The sequence below is a fragment of the Macaca fascicularis genome, chromosome 7, assembly GCF_037993035.2.
Source record: "Macaca fascicularis isolate 582-1 chromosome 7, T2T-MFA8v1.1".
NCBI classification, from domain to species: domain Eukaryota; kingdom Metazoa; phylum Chordata; class Mammalia; order Primates; family Cercopithecidae; genus Macaca; species Macaca fascicularis.
In genome coordinates this window covers 16,961,539-16,984,330 of record NC_088381.1, presented here as the reverse complement: position 1 = coordinate 16,984,330, position 22,792 = coordinate 16,961,539, and the positions used below count along the sequence as shown (strand labels likewise).

Below are 22,792 nucleotides of genomic sequence, written 5' to 3'. Positions count from 1 at the left end.
AATTGCACCACTGCACTTTAGCCTGGGCAACAGGGCAAGACCCTGTTTCAAAAAAAGAAAAGAAAAGAAAAGAAAGATCCATCCTGAGTGGGGGTCTTGGGAGCTTGGCCCTGTGGTGATAGGCCCATGGAAAGGTGAGGGTTCAGTGTTCACCCAGGGGGGTGGGTCAGCTGCCCGCGTCTGCCTTATCGTGTCCTGAAGGGGCCCTGTGTGGTGTGATGCTCCTGGGGTGTGGGGGCAGAGGCGAGAGTGGGAAAAGGAGCGGGAAGAGCCTCCAAATTTAAGGTGGTTTCTGGGCAGTACCTTCAGATGAGATGAGAAATGGACAAGAAGTGGAGCCTGGAAGTAGAATCACGGTCGAGACAGGAAGGCCCGCCTGCTTTGGGCTCCTCCCCTTCCCTTTGTCCATAGGCCTCAGCCGTGAGAGAATTTAACTGCCCCTGTGCCTAGGAGACCTGGGTTGGGTTGTCTGGGGAGTAAGTTCTAAAGGGGCCCCTCGTCTTTTGAGGGGACAGGCGGGAGGGTAGGGCATGGCTCCAGAGGGTCGCAATGAAGAGGATGAATCCGCCAGGTGCGGTGGCTCACGCCTGTAATCCCAGCACTTTGGGAGGCTGAGGAGGGCAGATCACAAGGTCAGGAGTTCGAGACCAGCCTGGACAATACGGTAAAACCCCATCTCTACTAAAAATACAAAAATTAGCTGGGCATGGTGGCAGGCGCCTGTAGTCCCAGCTACTTGGGAGGCTGAGGCAGAAGAATTGCTTGAACCCGGGAAGTGGAGGTTGCAGTGAGCCGAGATTACGCCACTGCACTCCAGCCTGGGTGACAGAGCAAGACTCTGTCTCGAAAAGAAAAGAAAAAAAAGGAAAAGGAGGAATCCCCAGAAGACACAGTCCAGGCGTCCAGTCCTGAGAATGCCCCCACCCCCGCCCTGGTGACCCACAGCTGGTAGTGCCTCCAGCTCTGGCCTGGGTACCCAGCATAAAGCAGGTCCCACCAGGGCCCGCTGGACGCCACATTTCTATGCCACCTACTTGGCAGCTTCTTTTAAGAAGTCTGTTTTCCTGAAAGGAAGCTAGATGACAAATTATTTTCCTCAGGTGCTGACTAGAGGAAAAATAATGACCCAGAAGGTGGCATTTGTCTCCCTTGTCCCTCTCTCTCCTCTTCCCCACACCCTTGTCCCCACACCACAGGTGTCCAGTTGTGGCTGTCAGGATGCTCTATGGCCCAGAACCCCTTTTCTGCCTGGGAGGAGAGTAGCCAATAAATTAACCACATCAAGAGCACGATCTGTCTCCCACTCCTCCAGGGCAGGAACTGGTAAAAGTCAGCTGGGCTCAATTGGGTTCTTTGCAAATGAGGGAATGAAAAAACTGAGGAAGGAGAGTGTTTGCAAATACCCCTGACTACAACCCCACCTACCCTTCCTCTAACTTCGCTTTCCTATTCCTTCTTCTCTCTACCCACACCTTCCATAAGCCTTCTTCCTTTCCTCCCTCCCTCCTATTTGGGAGGCAGACAGGCCTGGGTTGGACACTTTCGGCAGGTTATTTGTCCTCTCTGTGCCAGTTTCCATGTCTGTAAAACAGGATGACCCCACCGGCACGTGACTGTTTTGAGGATTAAATGGAGTGAGTACAGCAGCTGGCCCCAGTGTTTGTTCTCCAGGTTCTCTGTTTGTGCTGCAGGCCCCAGTTAGGGGGGACTGATTAGCTGCTGTATGTCTGGAGCCGCTAAAGGTCCCAGGCAAGGAGGAAAAAGAGGGTGCAGTACGGGGGTCCTGAGGGGTCGGAAACTCAGAGAAGGTCTGACTCATTGGTAGAGGAAGTAAACCCAGAGGTCAAAGGGGCCCTGCCTAGAGGTAGTAGTGATCTCCAGTGCTGGGCCGGACACAGTGTCCTGGCTTCTCCCTCATCCCCACAGGCCTCTGAGGGGTCAGGTGTTCAACCAGCATCCAAAGAACATCCACTGAGCCAGGTGCGGGGATGGGCCCTTTTATTCATTTTGTTTTCATTAACTCCCTCCTACCCCAGCAACCTGCATGAGATCAGTGTTTTCATTCCCACGACACACTGGAGAAAACAGAGGCTCTGAGAGATAGGTAGGCAGCTGGTGAGGAATAGGGCTGGGACTTGATCGGTCTAGGTAATGTCCCCAGAGCCAAGGGGACTCTGAAGAAGGACATCTGAACCAGACAGGGGGTCAGGTAAGGACTCCTGGAAGCAACATGGCCTGATGAGTCATGGTGGAGAGCCATAAGTGCCCATAGAAACCCCCTACCCCAAATTTGGGAAATAGTGTTAGTTTTCCTCTCCAAAGTCCAACCAATAGCAAAGCTAGGGACAGGCAGCACCTGCAAGGGGGCCCCCCCGCCTCCCTTCCTTGGACCCCACCTCTTACCATAGCCTCAGGTCCCTAAAGTACAGCAGTTCCCACTGGGGGTATGTGAAATAGGGCTAACAGAGAATGGCCAGGTCTGCCCTTGCATCTCTCCCATGGGCCCAGCAACTCCTGGTGGGCCTGGGATCTCTGGAGAGCAATGGGGCAATGGGCCATACTGAAGCCTGTCCTCTGCTGCTCCAACTGCGTTCCTTCCACAGCTTTCTCTGGACCTAAGACAACAAGAGCCTGACCCTCACTCAATCTCCTTGCCTGCCTTCCTTGTAATGCCAGAAAAAATCTCCTTGCTCACACAATTTTTTCATTTGAAAATGGTCTGGGGCCAGGTGCGGTGGTTCACACCTGTAATCCTAGCACTTTGCGGGGGCCGAGGTGGGCAGATCACCTGAGGTCAGGAGTTTGAGACCAGCCTGGCCAACATGGCAAAACCCTATCTCTACTAAAAATACAAAAATTAGCCAGGTGTGGTGGCATGTGCCTGTTGTCATCCCTGCTACTTGGGAGGCTGAGGCATGAGAATCACTTGAACCTGGGAGGTGGAAGTTGCAGTGAGCCGAGATGGTGCTACTGCACTCCAGCTTGGGCAACAGATTGAGACTCCAACTCAAAACAAAAAAAGAAAGAAAGAAAGAAAATGCTCTGGGGGACCTTCTCGTTCAACTCGTATTGAATAAGAGGAGGAAGATCCTGTATCTCCTACCCACCTACTTTTTTAGGGAATAATCCAAGTAGGTATGCTCTGGACCTGAGGCCATTCCTAACAGGGCTTGCCCTTTGGTGACATCCCAGAATCTGAGTCTGTGATCTGGGATAACCTATTAGAAAGCCCCCAAAGTCTCCATGGAATGGCAATGGCCCACTGGACCAACCCAACCAAGTTATACCTTACTTTCTCTACCTACAGGCTGCCTCCCCTGACATGGGGAGACAGACATCGAGGAGATCTGCTGGGCCCACAGGAGCTCCAAGGGAAATCACAGAAATGCTCACCTTATATATAAAACTGCTTTATTAAAAAGTCAGCTATTAGGAAAACAAAGCCCTTACAAGGGTTCTATCAAAAAGTACAAATTTTAAATAAATGCATCAGAAAAATGGCAGCCAGATATACCAGCCACAGTCACAACTTCAAAGGCCTTGTAGGGAAGGAAGGGAGAATTAGGGAGGAGGTTCCTAGAACTCAAGGAAGAGGCTGGGCACAGGGGGTCTTTGGGTGCCTGCAGAGCTGGGTCCTGGAGCTACCAGGCAAGGACCCTGCTTCCGTTTTCCTTTCGTTGGAAAAATGGAAAGAACTGGCAGGTGCAGGAAATGTTGAGTCTGGAGCAGAAAGGCACAAAAGTCATTTATAAGGTATGGTTACTCACTCCAGTCCTGAGGCACATGGGTTGAATAAAATGGGGGATCAGAGCCACAGGGTCCCCTGGCTCTGGTCATGCTTGCCCCTGGCTGGTACCATCTCTGAGTTTGGCCACAGGTTAAATTAAGGTAGACCAAGTGGACTGCGTAATCCTGGCAGCCTGGGATCTGGAGCCAGTCTTTAGATCAGGTATGTTGCTTCACTGGCAAACTGGTGTCTGTCCCCCAAGAGACCCCCTCAATGAGAAGCAGCAAGTCTCCTGCCTAGCCCTGTCCTCTGAGTCACTGTGGGCACCCACCCTGGACAAGGAACATCTGAGGGCAGTCTCCGCCATTCAGGCATCCTGAGAAGCCCCAAGCCCCAGAGCCAGGGTTTCTCCGAATGACAGGCAGACGCACAGGAAGCTGGCGTTGAAACCAGTCCCCACCAGCTGCTGGCCCCACACCCTATGGTCACTGCTGACACGCCTCCTTGGTGACATTAGGCAGTGGGTAGGCAAAGAGGGAGAAGTCCAGGATATACTTAGGCAGCACATCCTGCAGCAGGGCCCGGGGGGCACTGCACAAGTGGTAATGCAGGCTTTCGGGGCTGGCTGGCCGGTACCAGGCCTGGCGAGCTGGAAATTGGACTTGGGGTGGTGCCCGTACCCACTCCAGCACCTGATTGGCATCAGCCTCCAACCTCTCATAGGAGCCCACAAAGTCATAGTGCACGGCACAAGGCTGGCACAGGTGGTACACGGGCATCCAATGCTCATTCATGCGTTCAGGGTCTTCGTCCACCAGGTATCTCAGGAACTCAGGGAATGTGACATCGTCGCCTGCGGGGCTGGGCCCCGCTCCAGCCCTGTACCGCCTCACTATCTCAGCCCCGTAACGTTGCTGGTACTCTCGGATCTCGCCAAATTTGTTGCGGTAGGCAGAGAGGAGGCGTTCCAAGGGGTCCCGCACAAACAGGAACTTAAAGTAGTGCTGCAGGCGGTAGCGAATCTCCTCAGGCCGCAGGTCTGCCAGGAACACCAGGTCACTGCGGTGGTCCATCTTGAGGCGGACGTCCACGCTGTCCAGGACACCCGCCAGCACCTTTAGCACCCGCTTCCAGTTAGAGCAGGCCACCTTGGGGACGTAGCAGTAGAGGAAGCGGTAACGGTCACTTACGAGGATGTGGCGCAGCAGGGTGCGCCGCTGCCCCACTGGCAAGTCCCAGGGGTCCCGGGGCATGCCCGGCTGTCCGCACACCGCCCGCAGGGTCCTGTTCCGGACGTCCTGCCGCACTTGCAAGTCCGCGTCCCCAGCACTCAGGGACAGGCCCCCAGGCTTGGGGGCTTTCCCGCGCCAGGCTGCGCCCTCGCGGCCGGGCGGGTGCAGGGGCAGGGGCTTCATCTCGGCCAGGATGCCCCGCTCGATCATGAGCAGCAGCCCGCTGGAGGCCACGATCACCGCGAACATCAGCATGGACGGCAGCAGCAGGGGCGGCCCCCCCAGCCCCGCCCGGGCCCTGCCCAGAGGGGCCCGCCTCAGCGCCCGGCCCAGGGGCTCGGCGCCATTTGGGGCCGCCAGCGGGGTCAGCGGGCGGGGGAACATGGTGCTCCCGGGGTGGGGGCCTGCGCGGGCCCGGTCGATCCGAGGGCGGCCTGGGAGGCGGGCTCGGGCTGGGGGCGGGAGGAGGGTCTGGGCCGGGAGGGAGTTGGGGAGGGGAGGGCAGGGGACGGCCCTGGCGCCTGTAGGGGTGGCCGGCTCCCGGGCTGCGGCGCTGAAGCGGGCGGCGGGCGGAGGGCGGCGGGCGCGGCGAGGGACCCGGGCCGGATGTCCCGCCCGGCCGCTCTCCACCCGCGGCCTCGCAGTGACACAGGCGCGGGGGCGGGCCCACGCCGGGGGCGGGGAGAGGGGCGGGCGCCCCTGCGGGGCGCGGGTTGGGGAGGGCGCACGCGGACCCCTACCCGGAAGAGGGCGCCTGAGTCAGGGCCACCCCTGTCCTCTGGGCTTGGGGACAAAAGCTGCTGAGACTTCGAAGGCAGGAAAGACTCGAGGCCGCTCTCGTGCAGCGTGTGTCTATAGGGAGCTGGACCAGGGGGATCCACCACAAACTCAGGCCTGCCCTAGCCCTTCCTCCAGCAACCGGTCTGGAGGCTGGGAGGCCCGCAGCGCTCTCTCTGAGTCCAGACATGCCGGAGGCTGGTCTTTCCAGCTGGAAGCAGAGTGCTCGGTGTGCTCCCCCTTGCCACCCTTACCTCCCTCCGTCCCGCAGGTCGTGGCCACTCCAGGAAAGAGCAGGACTGTCAGACATTGACCAGTGTCTCCATGGTGACCCTTGTGTTTAGCAATACCTGGGGACTGACTACAGTGCTTGTCCACTGGGTAATGCTGAAATGTCTGGAAATGGCATCTCCCCTCCTCTACTTTCTCACCAGGCATGAGGCAGTGGGATAACTGGGCACTCTGGGGAGGGGCTGATGTGTTGGTCTGTCAGCTGCTGGTGTGGCCAACATACATTTGGAAGGGTGAGGAGCTGAGGGCACAGAACAGCTGGGAAACAACACGCAGTCTCCTTGTCGGGAGCTAAATGTGTGCTCCATGGCACCAGGCTGGTCACTTGGGCAGACAGCAGACCCCAAGTGCTTTGGATGTCAGCAACCACCATTTCCCACTGGGAACCCGGCTCAGTAGCCTGACTTCATCCAGCTACATTCTTGCTGCCTATGGAGAGTCAGCAAGGCTCTGAAACAGCAGAGCAATACGATTAGAGCCCAAGTGTACTTCGGACAGTGGCCGCTAAGTGTTTTGTATTCATTATCTCCTTTAGTTGTTACAGCCACCCTGGCAGGGAGCTAGTGTGGGCATTCCCTTTGTATAGCTGAAGAGAGGCTCAGGGAAGATGAGACTCAATATGGGTGGTTCTGATTCTAAAATCTAAATTCCTAATCGTGGCCCTTGAGAGATTAATGGGGCATATCACAGAATGGCTAGAAGGGAGGAAGCAGCTGACTTGAGGGCAGACTGTACAGAGCAGGTGATGGAAAACAGAAGATACTACTGGGAGAATGGAGCTACCAGTGATCAGATGAATTCAGAAGAATGAGGGGACTTGAGGGATGAGGTGACACCAGAGGACTCACTGATGGCCCCCCAATCCCAGCAATAGGAAAGCACACAGGATGAACCAGGGGAAGGAATGGCAAAGCCTTGCAGCCTTCCATCTCTCCACATCCGATTGCCCTGGTGCATCTGCAGGCTACCACCTGTCCATTTGCTGCATCAGAAGTTTATGTGAAGGTTTTGCCTTGACTACGCTGCTCCTTGCTTCCAATAGTTCTAAAGGTATACATTTCTGGTGATAGGATTTTCTATTAAAATCATATTTTCCAGTAAGTATGTCTTTTAAACCAGGAGAGGAAAAAATGACCTTAGACCTTTAAAATTTTTTGATAATGTGGCTACATGTGCTCCCTTCTTTAACGTTAGAGGGTAGTTTTCCGTGTTAGCAGTCAGGGTGAGGCAGTGAGAGTCCTTGAGCCTGGAACTTATCTCCATACCACTTTGTCTGTAAGATGAGGACAGGCTACCACTCACCTCAAGGGAGTCTTGTGGATAACACACTGAAGGCAGAACTAGAAAAATGCATGGTGGTGTCTGTGCCACCAATAACTTCTGAAGAAATGTTCCTGCCCACATGCACCATGCCTTAGCAAAACGCAGAAGAGGGTGCGGGGTGTGCTGTGTGCCGTGGCTCCCAGGAACCTCTATGGCCTTAGAGCTGCCCCACCTGGAACATGGTCAACACTGAGGCTTCCAGACTGGGACCAGGGCTGGGCTGAAGCAGGGGTCAGCTGGCCACAAACCTTTGGCCCCATGATGTGGCCTTTATTTCCTCAGCAAGCAAGCAGCACCAGCTGCAAGACACCGAGGCCCCAGTACAGTGCTGGCCAGTTCCCCAAGGTGATGAGGAGGGATTTTTTTTTTTTTTCCCGAGACAGTATCTCACTCTGTCACCTAGGCTGCAGTGGTGTGATCACGGCTCACTGCAGCCTCGGGCTCTTGGGCTCAAGCAATCCTCCTACCTTTGCCTCCCGACTGAGACTACAGGCATGCACTGACAGGCCTGGCTAACTTTAAAATTTTTGGAGAGACATGGTCTATGTTGCCTAGGCTGGTCTTAAACTCCTAGGCTCAAGTAACCCTCCCGCCTCTGCCTCCCAAAGCACTGGGATTACAGGCAGGAGCCACTTCGTGAGAGAAGGTATCTTTACCATGTACCTACTTGGGGACCAATTTCGAAGTCACTGGCCAGGTGAGGGCTGGCAACCGAAGTATTTTGCACAGACCTAAGCAGGCAGCTGTGGCCACCATGAAATCAAGAAGTCACCTCCAAGTTCCCAGTCCCTCTGTCTCCTCCCCTCACTCTCTTTTCCCCCTGCTTCCCTGCCCTCTTTGCTCACTGGCCTCAGTGAGCACCCATGCCACAGGGGTTAAAGAGGGACCTCTGAAATAAGAATAGTGAGTCTTTCCACACCCCACACATCAAAAGACAAAAGGACACACAGGAAATGATCCTTTTCTAAATCAATACAATTTCTCAAATTTATTTTTTTCTTAAAGAAGTACTTCTAATCTCTGTCAAAAGGGAGGTGAGGAAAGGTCCTTCCTCCCTTGTAAACACTGAAATACAGATCTGGGAAACCAGGATCAACACACACAAAAAGTGCATTTTACAAAATATCAACTAAAATATATTTTACATGGATTATGCTTCCATTGAAATTCTACCAGCTGCATTTTCAGGTTCGAAAAAATATTTCCACATCTAAGAGATTTCAAAAGCATTTAAGTTCAGGGCAGCAGACCCTACCTCCTGGGAGGAGGGCTATGATCTCCTTTCCTGCTAGGTGAGGCTGGGCTCCTTGGCAGCAAGGGCTCAGAATGAGCAGGCTCCAAGCCTGGCTCTGCAGAGTCCCCACTGCCACTCTGCCAACCTCATTTACTGCCCCATCCTCCCAGACGGACACCTTCCTCCAAACAGCTTATTCAATACAAGGAGACCCAAGTCCCTTCCCTTCAGGTTTGGGATCAGGCTTCCCAAGCATAAATTCACCTCTGAAGCCTCCAGGCCTCACCCAAACCCAATGACCAATCAGGAGCAACTCATCTACTAAGGGACAGGGCAGGGCATGTCGGGGGAGCCCTCAGGGTTCATTTCTACCTCCCTCTGCAGCCCCTGCCCAACTGTCCTCACCCAGTGCCACCTCCTCAGCCTGCTGGGTTCGTCTGCCCCTCCTCCCTAAGGGAAGACCCAGGGCTGCAGTTCTCAGCCCTGGCCCCTGCCCCTGGGAGTATGCCCTTGTGGAAGTGCTCAGCTAGCAGGTTCCCAGCGCCACGCCCAAGCCACACTGCACTCCACTCCCTCTCCCACCATGCTCCTCTTTGGTACAAATAGGAAATAGCCAGGCTGCTCCAGCCGCCTCACAGAGTCTCAGGGCCAGGGCCAAGGCCTAGTCTCCACAAGGACAACAGGGGACTGAGCCTCTTAGTCTACTCTGGGGAGCAGCATGAGGTGAGAACAGGGCCTCTGGGCAACAGGAACAAACTGAAAATGCAGGTCCTTAGCTCCTAGAGTAAGTGGCTGCAGCTCAGCAGGTCTGTGGACTGATACAGTGTTGATTCTCGCTGGGATGTAAATTAGTGCAATCTACAAAAGACTAGGGAAAAGGTGGCAGGGCAAGGGGAGCCACAGCACTCCTTTGGTTTGATTTCAGGTGGGTGTGGCTTGAAAAATCATGTGTGAAGTTCTGCAAGAGGTTTACTGGAACCTCCATGTGTAAGGCAAGAGGAAAAATCTCCAACAAATCAGGTAGCAATTTTCCTTGCCCCCTGCCCCCAACCCTCTCCCAGCACCCATCTTCCCTCCCAGACATGCCAAACCCCACAATCATCAGCTAACTTTCTGGGAAGCCAGACCTGCTGGGTGGCCCTCTCTGGGAGGTGGACAGGAGACTCCCTCAAGCGGGCCACACCCATGACTGTGAAGGGTGGGTCAACTTGTCCCAGCACCAGTTGCTACTGCAGGGCAAAGGAGGAAAGCCAGACAAAGGCCTCAAGTCTAGGAAGAGGAAGTCAATGCTCTGGAAGCCAGACTCTGGCTCTCCATGCCTCAAAGGAACAAGCTCAGAGCTGTGCTGGGATCTAGGAAAGCCTGGTCCCAGGCTGAAGGGGAAGCGGCGGGTCACAGTGGGTGAGGTAAAGCTGGCTCCCACTCCCCCTTTGAGGGCCCGGAGGAGGCTACAGAAGGGCCTGTTGAGTCTGGTTCCTGAAGGACCTTGCCCCTCCTTGCCACCCCCACCCTCCTAGGGCCCCATGCCCCTCAGGCTTGGCCCAGCCTCAGAGAAGACTACTTCTTCGGAAATCTCCACCCAGGGGAACCACAGAAGGTACCTTGGGCCAAGCTGAGAGCTCTGATGCTTTTCTTATACCCTGGCCTCCCCAGCTCCCTCCCCTGGGGCCCAGAACCCACGGGGGCCCCTGCCCTCCCCCCACCCAAGAAAACCACAGGCCAGCAAACTTAGGCCTCTGTGGCCCCCTAACCAAGTGCTGTGCTTCAAGCAGTGCCCCCTACCCCGAGCCCCACTTGCCCACAGGTAGCCCCAGCGTAGGCATGAGGAGGCTACTGGGGGTTCTTAAGGATGCGCCCGTGGCGGAAGTCATAGACATGGCGGCAAAGGAACACCAGCTCAGGGTCCGTGTCCTCTGGCACTGTGCGGTGGGGTGGGGTGGAGTAGTCTGCAGAGGGGGGAACCAGTGCTGTCTTTCGGCTGGGAAGGCCTTCGCCTCGGCGCTTGGCCATGGCACAGAACCTGCAGAGAGATACCATTCACTATCTTTACTACAGTCACTTTTGCAGAAGACCAATTCCTTCCCTACCCTACCCTACCCTACTCTACCCTGACAGCTAGGCTATCCTAGCTCCCCAAGGGGTGGTGCTGTCTCCACCCATCCCAGGGGTGATGTCTGCTCTGCCAACCACCAGGCTATCTTCTCTGTCACTGGAGAACCACACCTGCCAGGGCCTCCCTCCATTCGCCTACCAATTCGCCAAAATTTTTTCCAAGAGCAGTAATGTTACCCCCCAACTCTGCTCCAAGCATTCTACCTCAGTGTGGCAACAATTTTTCTTTCTTCCAAAAAAGAATCAGATGGTAGAGGCAGGCAATAAGGAAGTAAGTTCTGGGAGATTAGGCTCAGGGAGTAAGATCAGGTAGAGAGCAGAATGAGATCCTCTCGGGGAATTCCAAGCAGCCCCTAAATATGCCTGGGGAGCCTGAGGGAAGAGGCCAGCCAGAGGGTGCAGGGAACCACCCACCTGCAGTACTCGGCAAAAGTCAGCACATAGCACTTCTCCTCAATGCAGGCCACACTGTTCTGGTCCTGATGTCGCGATGCAAAGACTTCATTCTGCAAGGGCTCAAAGGGAGACAGGTGGAGGTTGTTACCAGGGCTGGAAAGCACCTCATTCCAGGAGCAAGGTGTACATTAACCCCTCTGCTGGCCTGCTGACCTGCGATGACTCCAGCAAGCCAGGAAGCTTCCCTGGAAATTCAGTCTAAGTATGCCTCACCTACTGCCTCCAGGCATTCCTCCTGAGTCCCTTCTAGGTCCCCTCCTTCTCCAGAATAGCCAGGTATCTGCTCCAGCTCCTGACTCACTGACCTCCCAACCCCCAGCTCTGCCTAGCATAGGAGAGGGGAAATGTTCATCTTTCTAGTTAGATGAAAAGTCCCTGCAAGGGAAAGTGAAATAAAAGGTGAGCCCAGGGCACACACAGGTGGCAGTCACCTCTTTCAGCACACGGCTTGGTGGAGCCTATGGGGTGTTAGAACGAGTCTCTTCTCCCCTCCCTCCCATACTATAGACAATACCAGAAGTGACCAGGTATGCAGCTCCACCTCACCTTTCCTGCTGCCAGGAGAACACATCCATTTGCTCTCACTGGCACCTGCTACCTCAAGGGTTCCCTTTCTGTTCCCCTTTTTAAGACAAAGGTTATTATTCCCTTTGAAACATGAATTGGGGCAGTGCTGGGAAAAGAGAATAAATCCTGGGTCCTTTCCCAGGTTCTCTGGAGTCCAAAGTGACAAGCGAGGGATTTGACTACAGCCCATGGTTGCCCTCCCCCTACCACGTCTTAGTGCCATAACCTTTCCCTCTGTCTCTCCTGCCCTCCCTGACCCATCTGCCGGGCAGCTCACCTCGTGCATGCTGGGACTGCGGCCTCCCTGTAAGTGCTCAGGTCTGTAATACCACAGGAGGCTCATCATCAGCTCTCCTGGGGGGACAACACCGTGGTTATAGCTTGAACTGGCAACTTGTGTTACTCAGGCAGAGAGGCTGGCTGGTTGCCCTGGAGGTTCATCCAACCTCAATGCCTGGCCCAATCCTGCAGGCTCCGGCAACCCATGTCCCCTGCCCCAGGCCAAGCATTCAGAGGCCTGGAATGCTGTTAGGCATGGAGGGAGAAGGGGGAGAAGGCACTGACAGGTGAGGTGGGGGGACAGGTGCCCAGGCTCTGCTGGCTGGAAAGGTTAATGAGCTGATCCAACCCAAGCCACAAGGTCACCCACAGCCCTCGGCAGCAGACAGACCCCAGCCGAGTGGAAGGCAGACTCTGTGCCAGGAACATGGGGAGACTCATGCCAGGTCAAACTCCAGGCAGGGGCCAATCTGGGGCCTACAGTTCTGCTGAAGACAGCTGCCCCTTGGGTCCCCAGCCAGAGGGAGAGGTACCTGACTCGGGGTTCTCCCAGAGGGCAGAGATCTTGGCCACATAAGGTGTGGAGGTCTTTCGTGGGCCTGACTTGAGGAGGACAGTGTCCCGGACTCGGATTGTCTCCCCATGCCGCTCTACCGCCTGGTAGCTCTTTCGGATGGCTGGTTCCGGCTCATCCTAGGCAACAAACCAATGACACAAATATGCTTGCAGGGCCACACTCAGAGTAAGGACAGAGGGAGGAAATGACATCCTCTCCATCCTTTCCTCACGGTAGTCAAACCACTACCTTGGTTTTATCAAACCACTATGCTTGTTTAGATGGGGCTGGGGCATTCTCATGGTTGGAGAAAGGATGGGAAATGGGAACAAGGGTGGAAAAGTGGCCTGATGCTTCTGGGGCTGAGGTCTGACCACCACACCCTTGACAGCTGACTCTCACTCCAAGCCCCCCAGTGCTGGGTAAGTGCTCATGCTTCCTAATGGAACAAGTCTCGGTCTGAACTCTTAAACCACTGTTATAAGGGGCACAGCCTTTGACAAATTATTTCAAGTGTTGCTAAGCCTCAGCTTCCACATCTGTAAAATGGGATTAATTATAGGAAGATGGGATATATATCGCATAGGATAGTGGCAAGGATTAAAGGGAATAATACTTACAAAGTACTTAGCTCAGTTCTGGCATCTAAGAGGTGCTCAATAAATTTTATTTATTTATTTATTTATTTATTTTTAGAGACAGGGTCTCACTCTGTTACCCAGGCTGGAATGCAGTGGTGCAATCATAGTTCACTGCAGCCTCAACCTCCTGGACTCAAGCGATCCTCCTGCCTCAGCCTCTCAAGTAGCTGGGACTACAGATGCATGCCACCATGCCTGGCTAATTAAAAAAATTTTTTTTCTGTACAGACAGGATCTTGCTCTGTTGCCCAGGTTGGTCTTGAACTCCTGAGCTCAAACAATCCTCCAGCATCAGCCTCTGAAAGCTCTGGGATTATACGCATGAGCCACCTTGCCCAGCCTCAATAAATTTTAGTTGACATTCTTTTTAATTAATTACTTTTTCTTTTTTGAGGTGGAATCTTGCTCTGTCACCCAGGCTGGAGTGCAGTGGCTGGATCTCAGCTCACTGCAAGCTCCGCCTCCCGGGTTCACGCCATTCTCCTGCCTCAGCCTCCCGGGTAACTGGCTAATTTTTTGTATTTTTAGCAGAGACGGGGTTTCACGTGTTTGCCAGGATGGTCTCGATCTCCTGACCTCGTGATCCGCCTGCCTCGGCATCCCGAAGTACTGGGATTACAGGTGTGAGCCACCGCACCCGGCCAATTAATTACTTTTAAGAGCCAGGGTCTCACTCTGTCATCCAGGCTGGAGTGCAGTGGTGCAATCAGCTCACTGCAGCCTTGAACTCCTGGACCTAAGCAATCCTCCCACTTCAGCCTCCCGGTGCACAGCACTGTGCAGCTAATGTTTTTACTTTGTAGAGATGAGGTCTATATTGCTCAGGCTTGTCTCGAACTTCTGGCCTCATGTGATCTTACCACCTCCATCACCCAAAGTACTGGGATTAAAGATGTGAGCCACTGCACCTGGCCTCTTTTCATCATCCCAGATGTTCTCTGTATCACTAATTTTCTCTGCGCATTCCAACTTCCTCTATATACTTATCCAGAAAAGTTCTCCATTGACAGTCCTCCATTTTACAGTCCAGGGTAAAAGGGACAGAGTGAGCAGGGAGGGGAGGGGAAGACACTCACAGAGATGGCAGCCACCAGCTATGACTGTGTATCTCCTGACCTCCCTGGGGTGTCTGGTACAGGATCAGTAGGGGGCTAGGGAAGCAAGCTGGGTGGGCCAGCATGACTGATTCCTGGGGTACAAGTAAACTGGAGTCCCCTGTCACCTCTCAGAGTAGCTAGAACCAGGTGCTCCTAGCACCTACCTCACTGCAAGTCCTGTGTCCCCACTGCCTCCCTCCCTCTTGTCATCAGCTAAGAGCTGGCACTTACCAAGACATACACGGCCTTCTCACAGGCAGCCCCAACAGGTACCCAGCCATTAGTGCGGCGGCGACGGCGGCGGCGAGGGCGTGGGCGCTGGACACGTGGCTGCTTGGGGTGACTGGGCCTGCGGGCTGCCTTGCTCCTTGCAGTGTGCCTGCAGCTGGAGCCCGTGCGCAGACCTGACTTAGAACCACTGGGCGGTTTGGCGCTCTGAGGGCACGCACGGGCTACTGTCTGAGGCTCCGAAGTGGGTGTCTGAAGATGGGGGACGGGCTCTGCTGCAGGTGGTACACTGGGTACAGGGCATCCCAGGAGTGGGTGGGCGGGTGAGGCTGGGTGGCCAGCTTCTGGGAGAGGAAATTCCAACTGGCTCAGGGATCTGCAGCCTTCTAGGAAAGGGAGAGAATGGGTCAGGACAGGACCCCCATCACCCATCTGTTTCAGAGCCTGCTCCTGTCTTAATTCTAAGTGTGCAACCAAAGGCCAATGAGGTGGCCAATGGGATCAGAGGCCTTTTTATGGTGGACTGTCAGAGTGACTCTCTAAGGGGACGGGGGGTTTCCTGATCTTGGAGATTGGTCATCTCCCCTTTCAGTCTGAAAGAGAGGTGGTTGGAACATCCTTTTTAACTTTTTTTTTTTTTTTTTTTTGAGACAGTCTCGCTCTGTTGCCCAGGCTGGAGTGCAGTGGCTCTGTCTTGGCTCACTGCAACCTCCGCCTCCCGGGTTCATGTATTTCTCCTGCCTCAGCCTCCTGAGTAGCTGGGACTACAGGTGCCCACCATCACACCCAGCTAATTTTTTTGTACATTTAGTAGAGATAAGGTTTCACCACGTTAGACAGGCTGGTCTCAACCTACTGAGCTCAGGCAATCTGCCCGCCTCAGTCTCCCAAAGTGCTAGGATTACAGGCATGAGCCACTGCGCCTGGCCCTGATATTAATTTTCTAAGGCTTTCATAATGCTTGAGAATAGGGGTTCTGGAATCAGACAGCCTGGGTTCTGCCACTTACTAGCCATGTGACTTCAGGCAAGTCACCTAACCCTCAGAACAATATAAATAGTAGTTACAAATATCACATACATTTGGTAACTGACTGGTTTTTTTATGAACACATTAACTCATTTCATCCTTACAAAACCCCTACGCGGTAGGTATCATTACCCCCATTTTATAGTTAAGAAAACTGAGACACAGAGCAGCTACTGACTTGTCCCATAGTCACATGGCTAGGGAAGTGGGGGAGAACATTCCACTCCTGGCAGTCTGGCTCCAGAGTCTGTGCTCAATTACGTGGCAAGCAGCCTCCCATATGTAAAGCACTTAGAACAGTGCCTGGTACGTGGTGTTTACTGGTGTCCTTATTATTAGGGGGAGAGGATGAGGGTCTAGACTTGGGGAATGGCACAAAAAAAGAAGGAAAACCCTCAGCAGCAGCCTGTTCTCATGTCACAAGAACTCTAACTCAAGCCACAACCTGAAATAACCAGTCTGGCCAGGGCCAACTGGTCTATAAAGTTGTTTTATAGACCCCTACAAGGAAGGATGTGGGGGGAAGGGAGATCTGGAAGGTTCAGCCCTCACCTCCCCAGCAGCAGGCCAGACCTGCTGGCCAGGACGTCTCATTTCCACCCAGGAGGCAGGCAGGGAGCCTGGAGAGGCAGGTGAGGATACCTCTGCCAGTTTAGGGAAGAGAAATGATTCTGGGAGTGTCTCAACAGCCGGAGCATGGGCAGGTGTCTGGGTCTTGTCAGGCAGGCAGACACCAAAGCTGTGGGCCCTGATTGCGTTCCATCCACGTCAGGGAACTCTGTTTGTCTGTTCTCACGGTGTACCCTCTCTATCCACACCCAGCAAAGTGATGCTCAGTCTGGGCACTTCTTTTTCAAGGCCTGTATAGCCAGGGAAAAGCTGCCCTGTGCAGTAGGTACCACCTACTGAGCCTGGTACCTACCACTCTTCCCATGAATACTGAACTTCACCTGCATGCAGAGAGTACTGGTTTCTAGAAAGTAAGGAATTCTAGCTTTCCTCGAGGAGGGCAGAAGGGCCAGGCCATTAGAACAGTTTGGTAAAAGTCCTAATTCCAATAACTAACCTGCTATTCAGAGTCTAAGAAGAAGTATCCCAGGATGAGGAGGGAAGAGAGGCCTTCCTGTGGCCTGTACCACTGCAATGCTACCTAACTGCCAGGCCAAGAATCTCCACAGGCAGCCTGGGAAGAGCAAGGCTGTCCACAACTATACATGGGGCCCTGTTCTTGGGAATGCTCCTCTGCTTGGGGCACAGACTACGGGAGTTCTCGCTTCTGAAAGCCCCTACCTTCCAGTTAGCAGCCAGACCCCAAGGGAGACCCCTGCTCAGATCAACAGCCCAACCTCCTGGGATGCTGTGTCTCTGAGACTCCTCAGTATATCCCGGACCCAGGAAGCCTCACCTGCTGCAAAAGGCATTTTGTATGGGCAGCCGCCACAGGTAGTGCCAGCGCGGGTGACAGACAGGGGCAACACTCCGCAGATGCTGTAGCCATTCACTCCAGTGTCCTCACTAGAGCAGTAGCGAGAGGAGCCCCAGGGAGGGTGCTGAAAAGGGGTGCCTGAGGGCACTGAGCTCGGGGCTAAGAGGAGCCCCTCTTCTTGAGGTGCAGCCACTGGGGATAGCTTGCCCTCAGGGAGCATGGGGCAGGGCGAGTAGCCCCCACACTGCAGCCCCTCTTGGCCACAGTACAGGTAGAAGCTGCCTAGTGCAGTGAGCTCGGGCCCAACACATAGGCCACTATAGTCGGCGGGGTTGCCAGGCATCGGCAGCGGAGACAGCTGAGGTGTGGGGAACGAGGGCTGATGCAGTTCCTGCTTAGGGGCGGGTGACTCCTCGCCTGGGCGCCCAGGCTCTGGCTTCAGAGCCGCCTGTCCACCCATCAGCAGGGGTAGGTGAGGGCGCAGCCCCAAAGGGCTCTCCAGAGCCTTGCTCAGGGGCTGATGAGATGGCTGGATGGATGGTCCGCGAGGAGTTGTAGATGGCCATGACTCATCAGGGCAGCCTTGCCAGCCGGGTGGGCCTGTAGCCTCCCCAGAGCTGGCCCCCTGCCAAGCCTTGGGATAGTTCTTGCCATTGACCTTGGGCCACTTTGGCCTCGGGGCCTTGGGTGCTGGGGGCTCAGTGGAGCGCCCATCTACTTCTGCATGGGCACGAGGCAGACGCAGGGGTAGCTCCCGCTCCTGGCTCAGCTTTAGGAAAGCAGCTGCGTTCAGGCTAGCCAGTCTCTTGGGAGCTGGGTCTCCATCTCGGCGGGGACCTTCATCTGGTGCTGGCTCTGGAGACAGGTCCCGACTTCCTCCTCCAAGGTCCCCCAGCCGGGGCCGCTTCTTGGAGGAGGACCAGCCCCCAGTAGCACGGTCCCGGTCCCGGCTGCGGTGGGGATCCCCCGCTCGGCTGCGGCGGGTGCCGGCCAGGCTGCCGGTGTCCTCTCGCTCCAGCAGCAGGTTATTGAGAGCTTCGGCATTGAGGGAGGCCAGGCGCCGCTTGCGGGGCTGGGCAAGGCCAGGGTCCTCACTGGATGGGGCTGGGCTGGGGGGCTTGGGCAGGTCAGGCGGTAGCTCATCAGCCTCATCTGCACTCCGGGGACCGGCCACATTCTCCAGGCGAGTCAGCAGCACTTTGCAGGCCTTGGGCTTCTCAGGAACCAATGGGCGCTTACGAAGTGGGTAGTTCTTGCGGCGCCCTGTGAGGTGACCTGGGCTCTCAGGCATGCCTGGCTCCACACCCTCAGCCCCCTGCTCCATGTTGCTGTCTTCCATCTGCAGGGGCTCTCGGCGGCCACTGGGGCCCGAACTCAGCATGGGAAGAGACTTTCTCCGAGTGTGTGTCATGGAGTACTTCCAACCTGCAGGACAGAAGGTGGGCAATGAGAGAAGCCCTCTCTGGCCTGCCCCTGCCTGCTTTCTCTCCCACTGCAGCCTACCCAGCCCCAGGTGCAGTGACCCTGGCCTCCAGTATGGGTTTTCCCAGGACTCCCCTTCCAGAGTGTGAAGGTGCAGTGGAATCAGGCTACCAGCAGCTGTGCAAGGACTGGTTCCCCCTCTTTCCTTTTAGCCTAGGGTTATCTCTGAACTAAGCCCCTGAAAAGCCTAGGGAGCAATGCAGACCCCAGGGACAGGGGATAGGAGGAGCTGGTGGCAAAGCTCTTTGTTTTCTTTCCGTCCTTCTCTCACTAGATACTCATCACTGGATAGGAGGAGGCTCTGAAGACAGAGCCTCCCAAGATGGGGGCTTGAGTGGTAGGAGTCCATCTATTCTTTATTATTTTTATTATTATTATTTGAGAGACGGAGTCTCGCTGGAGTGCAGTGGCGAGATCTCAGCTCACTGCAAGCTCCGCCTCCCAGGTTCATGCCATTCTCCTGCCTCAGCCTCCCAAGTAGCTGGAACTACAGGCGCCCGCCACCATGCCTGGCTAATATTTTTTTGTATTTTTAGTAGAGAGGGGGTTTCACCATATTAGTCAGGATGGTCTCGATCTCCTGACCTCGTGATATGCCCGCCTCAGCCTCCCAAAGTGCTGGGATTACAGACGTGAGCTGCTGCGCTTGGCCAGGAGTTCATCTATTCTTTCAAAAGTATAACCAAGGCATTAACAACCCCCTCCCCAAACACAGGGCTTCTGAGGTTGGCCACAGGAGGATAAGAAGACAGATAGTGAAGAGTTGAGATGGGGAACCTGCCTGCTGGGCCATGAAGAAGGCAAAGTCAGTCTCTGAGGACTACTCCCCTGGCACATAAAGCAAGACCGCCACAACCTGGGTCTGGCTGGAAAAGCTCTATCAAGGGTGAAGGCCTGGCTTTGAGGGGCCCATGGTGGAGAGGTCTCAGCTTTGAGGGGCCCATGGTGGAGAAGTTTCATTTGAACTTCGGTTCAAATTCCAGGCAAGAGCAGCCCAAAGGGTGCCAGTACCTAGGGCAAGGGTAACAGTATGGCCGGGATCAGCATATTCCTGGGGATAGAGAAAACCCAGGGGCTGCACACCAGATCTGCCAAACCGCTTTAAACCCCTGCCGGCCACAAAGACTTGGGAAAAGAAAGTATCAAAGAGAAGCACTAACACAGGAGACAAACGCGCTGCCTTGCTAGTTGTGCTCAGTTCTCCCTCTTTGTAGGCAGGGGCAGGATGCAAGGAGGTGGGGAAGAGTCTCAGGGAGCCCAAAGCCCCTGACAGGAAATGCATATGACCAGGCATCATCCCCTAACTTTGCTTGGCAAAACACTCCAACATACACCTGCGGCAGCCTGAGCCCCAGTTCGGAGTGAGAGGCCAGAGCTGGCTGTGCACTGGAAGCTGGCAGAGCCAAGGCAATGAAGAACTGCAGGGGGCGGTGGTCAGAGATTGCAGAGCTGTTCACTTCCTACCACTCAACCCAAAGCACACGGGCTGGCAAGTAAGGTGCCAGACAAGTTCTGTCCCTCACCAGGCACCCCTGCAACCCATCCCCACCCAGCAGGCCCAGGCTTTTCAGCTTAATTTCCCCACTGCTATTGTTGTTCACATTCATTCTACAGAGGAACTGAGAGCAGTCCCTGCTGGGCCAGGATTTAACCCTGAAAGTCCCAAGCCTGAGGGCTCCCAGGCATTCCTGAATCTTCCCCTGTTAGCTCCCATGGCCTTGGGCCAGTGGGTGGGGTCACTGGACACCTCCACTCCAGAGACATGCTGCATTAGTTGAGAAAGAGTTCTCAGAAAACCAGGCTGAGTGTGGCGTGGGCAACCCTCACCCCTGAGAAAGGACACGGAAAACTGGAGAGGAGAGGCAGCATGCCAGGCTTTGCTCTGGCCACGTGCGGGGACTTGCCGCTGCTCAGAGACCAGACCCCGGGCAAGACAGAGTCACAGAAGGCAAATCCATTCATTCCTGAAGCACAGACGGAGAGCTCCTAAAAAATCCCAGGCATCTGCTAGGTTCCATAAGTCTCTTTCCTGCTTGTAATCAAGGTGACCACCCGTCCCTGTCTGCTCAGCAGGCTTCCTGGCAATGCCGGGTGTGGTGGCTCACGCCCGTAATCCCCACACTTTGGGAGGTCCAGGCGGGTGGATCACGACGTCAAGAGCTCAAGACCATCCTGGCTAATATGGTGAAACCCCGTCTCTACTAAAAATACAAAAAAAAAATTTAGTTGGGCATGGTGGCACGAGCCTGTAGTCCCAGCTACTTGGGAGGCTGAGGTAGAAGAATCACTTGAACCCTGGAGGTGGAGGTTGCAGTGAGCCAAGATCGTACCACTGCACTCCAGCCTGGGCGACAGAGCGAGACTCTGTTTCAAAAAAAATAAAATAAAAAAAAACATCCCGTTGCTTATAACCCACAGCCCCTTCTCTCATATCCAGGCACCCCTGTACTGGAGGTGGAGGAGCAAGCAATGAGAAGCAGCAGAAGCATATCAGTATTTCCTAGGAAGCCCAGATCCAGCCCTCTCCAACTCCCAAGAGGCCTGGAGATGATGGATGAGTGAACAGACGATGCATCTGAGCAGGGGCCAAAGCCCCTCAACAGGCCCCAAGTTACCAGAGGGGCTGGGCCTAGGAACGGCTGGGAGCCAAAGTGGAGATCACCTGGGCTTGTGGTCTTTGAGGAAAAGGACACGAAGTACAAAGTGAGGAGAAGGCAGTTGGGAAAGACAGCACAGGGAGGTGCTGTCAGGCCTGACTAGTGGAAGCGTTCTTAGCAGCGGGATGACTGGCCACCCCTGACCTCCAGTTTGCTGGGAGACTGGCTGCATGGGCAGATGGTCGTCAATCTTGGGATGGCTGTCCCCACTCAGTCTTCCCCTCTCAACACACAGAGGTCCCAAATACAGAGAGGTGGGAAAGAAGTCAGTGCCTTGACTACACAGCTTCCACTTTCAGGAGTCTGAGCCCAGAGCCTTTGAGAATCTGTTCCCTGTGGACTAATGTTGCTCTTTAACCTCTCATTCAGCTTTCCAGTCCCTCAGGGACATCCACTGCTCCCCTGGGGGGTAGGGTGCTGACGATCCTGGGAAGCCTCTGAATCACAGGGTGCGAGTCACATTTCCAAATCGAGCAGAACAGCCTCCTGCTAGCCTCCCTAAAATCTGCCAAATCCTCTGTCACTAGCTAAAAACACCCAAAGCCATCAAAAGCACATCACAAAACAACTCCTAGCTTTCCTGTGGTGCAAAGTCCAGCCACTCAGCATCCTAAGGAGAGGCTGGGGTCTCTGCTGCCTGCCTCTCGCTGCACTCCAATCTGGGGAGAGCGTGTGTGAGTCATGCTTTGAAGCCAAAGAAGCAAGAAGCTTGGCTGCAACTTTTTCCCTGGGGTGGAGCTGGGCGGAGGGGCTACAAGCCTGCCAGGGCCCCTCCAACCCACAAGGGACGGCCCAGCTACAGGGCTGGTTGGGGAGAGGGGATCCCAGCAAAGTAGTAGGCTTGGTTCCCCTCTCCTAGCCCTGCCAATCCTCCTGCTGCCCCTCCCACTTATGCACTAGCTCACCCAGAAACTTTCAACCACTACTAGCGGACAAGGTATGCTGGGGTTCTCTCAGCACTATCCCCTCCTCTCTGGGAAGCTGTGTCCTCCCAGACACGAGTGGTCCATGCCCCCTTGGGAAGGTCTCTAGGAGGGATTCCCAGGGCACTTTCTTGACACTAAAAGATGTCAAGAAAACTCTCACTGGAGAAAACCAGTTTGATGGTCCCCAGCTCTGATACAGCTGCCAGGAAGGACAGTGGCTGGCTGGTGGGCATACAGACCAAAGACCCAGAGAAGCACAGGTTGAATCCCAAATCCTCAGAAGTGTACTCTAAAGACAGCAAACAGGCCACCTTCACTTCAGGGGCATGAGGATTTCAAAACTGAGGGGGAGGTCAGGCCCAGTTAAACTGTCACAGTAGGGTCTGGGAGTAGTCATCTCCACAGAAGCAGAAAGGGACAGACAGATGCCCTGCTCTGGCCCTCAGGCTGTAGCAGCACCATACACCAACCCCACCAGCACGAGCAGAGCACAACCAAGGTGCTTCGCGCTGGGCTGAAGGTTCAAGGGAGAGTCAGAGGCCCAGAGGAGCATGGGGTGCTGGTACTGCTTTGGGGAAACAAGGGTGGGGGCCTGGAAGGGCAGGTCACAGCCCAGATCACTCCCACAAGCAGAGGCTGCCCGGGGCAGGAAGTGGCCCTCAGTTGTGGTTGCTGCTTTCCCCTTACTTACCCAGCTCTGGGTTGCACCCCGCACACCATCCTGAGGGTTTCAGGACTGCACTTTAAATTTT

General features: G+C 54.9%; 2 protein-coding genes across 19 annotated transcripts in view; both read right to left on the bottom strand.

Annotated features, from left to right (window-relative positions):
• Positions 1 to 3,394: 3,394 nt before the first annotated feature.
• CHST14 (carbohydrate sulfotransferase 14) lies at positions 3,395 to 5,580 on the bottom strand. Its single transcript, XM_005559187.4, has one exon. The coding sequence runs from the start codon at positions 5,341 to 5,343 to the stop codon at positions 4,213 to 4,215; it is 1,131 nt and encodes a 376-aa protein (XP_005559244.1). The 5' UTR covers positions 5,344 to 5,580; the 3' UTR covers positions 3,395 to 4,212.
• A 2,730-nt stretch (positions 5,581 to 8,310) lies between these two features.
• The window catches only part of BAHD1 (bromo adjacent homology domain containing 1), a 28,851-nt gene continuing 14,369 nt past the window's right edge, over positions 8,311 to 22,792 (bottom strand). For 6 of the 18 annotated variants that reach the window (XM_005559183.4, XM_005559184.4, XM_045395297.2 and 3 more), the window contains 6 exons: positions 16,955 to 18,400; positions 14,524 to 14,906; positions 12,532 to 12,691; positions 11,997 to 12,073; positions 11,111 to 11,211; positions 8,311 to 10,604 (listed from right to left, as the gene is read on the bottom strand). In XM_005559183.4, the coding sequence (XP_005559240.2) occupies positions 10,415 to 10,604; positions 11,111 to 11,211; positions 11,997 to 12,073; positions 12,532 to 12,691; positions 14,524 to 14,906; positions 16,955 to 18,386 (2,343 nt within the window). In that variant the 5' untranslated portion in view covers positions 18,387 to 18,400 and the 3' untranslated portion in view covers positions 8,311 to 10,414. The remainder of the gene's footprint in view (positions 10,605 to 11,110; positions 11,212 to 11,996; positions 12,074 to 12,531; positions 12,692 to 14,523; positions 14,907 to 16,954; positions 18,401 to 22,792) is intronic. The other 12 variants (XM_073995512.1, XM_073995513.1, XM_065547764.1 and 9 more) reach the window with 7 other exon arrangements.

Excerpts from the sequence above, each read along its gene's own strand:
- CHST14 (XM_005559187.4), bottom strand. The coding sequence starts at position 5,343 with ATGTTCCCCCGCCCGCTGACCCCGCTGGCGGCCCCAAATGGCGCCGAG.